The following is a 615-nucleotide window of genomic DNA, read 5'->3' as shown; positions in this document are numbered from 1 at the left end:
CACACCAGTTAAGGATGGAGGGGATGAAGAGACCTTTGCGCCACCCACAAACTCATCAGCCCTTCCAACCACACAGCGAGGAGCAGGCGCACCCAGAGCACCTCAGCCTACCTGTGGCACAAAGGGCAATGAACGTTTGTGCATGCTTCCGGATCAAAAGCAACTTGTCTTTAGGTAGAGGCAGCTTCCTTAGGATGTGCTCGATGAAATCGTGTGGGGTGACGGCTGCAAGGTTCCACTTCAACTTCCCCAGCACGACCAGCTCCCATTCCTGCAGTGAGGGGGACACACACAGGGAAGGGAGAAGAGAAAAAAAGCCATAAGGAAGCCTGGAGAAAAAAACAACAACCCACTACACTCATTTCTCTGATTGCAATTATATCACTGCTAAACTGGTTTTGCTCAAACATTTTTTTTTCCGTATGCCCCTATTGCTTTGAAGTTGTTGACTTTATTATTTTAATTCTTTTTTTTTTTTAAAAAACACTGGAAATGTCAAGCTCTACTGAAAATAATGAGACCTGGCAGCTCCTGCCAAGATTTTACTTTTTTTCTATCCAGTGCTGAATGCCCACCCAGAAAGTTTAGCCTGCAATTAGATATTGCCAAGGTCAC

The 615-nt window shown here is 45.4% G+C and overlaps 1 protein-coding gene across 1 annotated transcript in view; it reads right to left on the bottom strand.

The window, feature by feature from the left end:
* The window catches only part of CCND2 (cyclin D2), a gene marked incomplete at its 5' end in the record, with an annotated part of 30,824 nt that extends 30,541 nt beyond the window's left edge, over nt 1-283 (bottom strand). The window contains one exon of the mRNA XM_009871269.1: nt 112-283. Within this exon, the coding sequence (XP_009869571.1) occupies nt 112-283 (172 nt within the window). The remainder of the gene's footprint in view (nt 1-111) is intronic.
* Nucleotides 284-615: the final 332 nt, after the last annotated feature.

This window comes from Apaloderma vittatum, unplaced genomic scaffold (genome assembly GCF_000703405.1).
Source record: "Apaloderma vittatum isolate BGI_N311 unplaced genomic scaffold, ASM70340v1 scaffold6846, whole genome shotgun sequence".
In the NCBI taxonomy this organism is placed as follows: domain Eukaryota; kingdom Metazoa; phylum Chordata; class Aves; order Trogoniformes; family Trogonidae; genus Apaloderma; species Apaloderma vittatum.
Note: the sequence above shows the minus strand (reverse complement) of the source record. Positions and strands in the feature narration are given on the sequence as shown.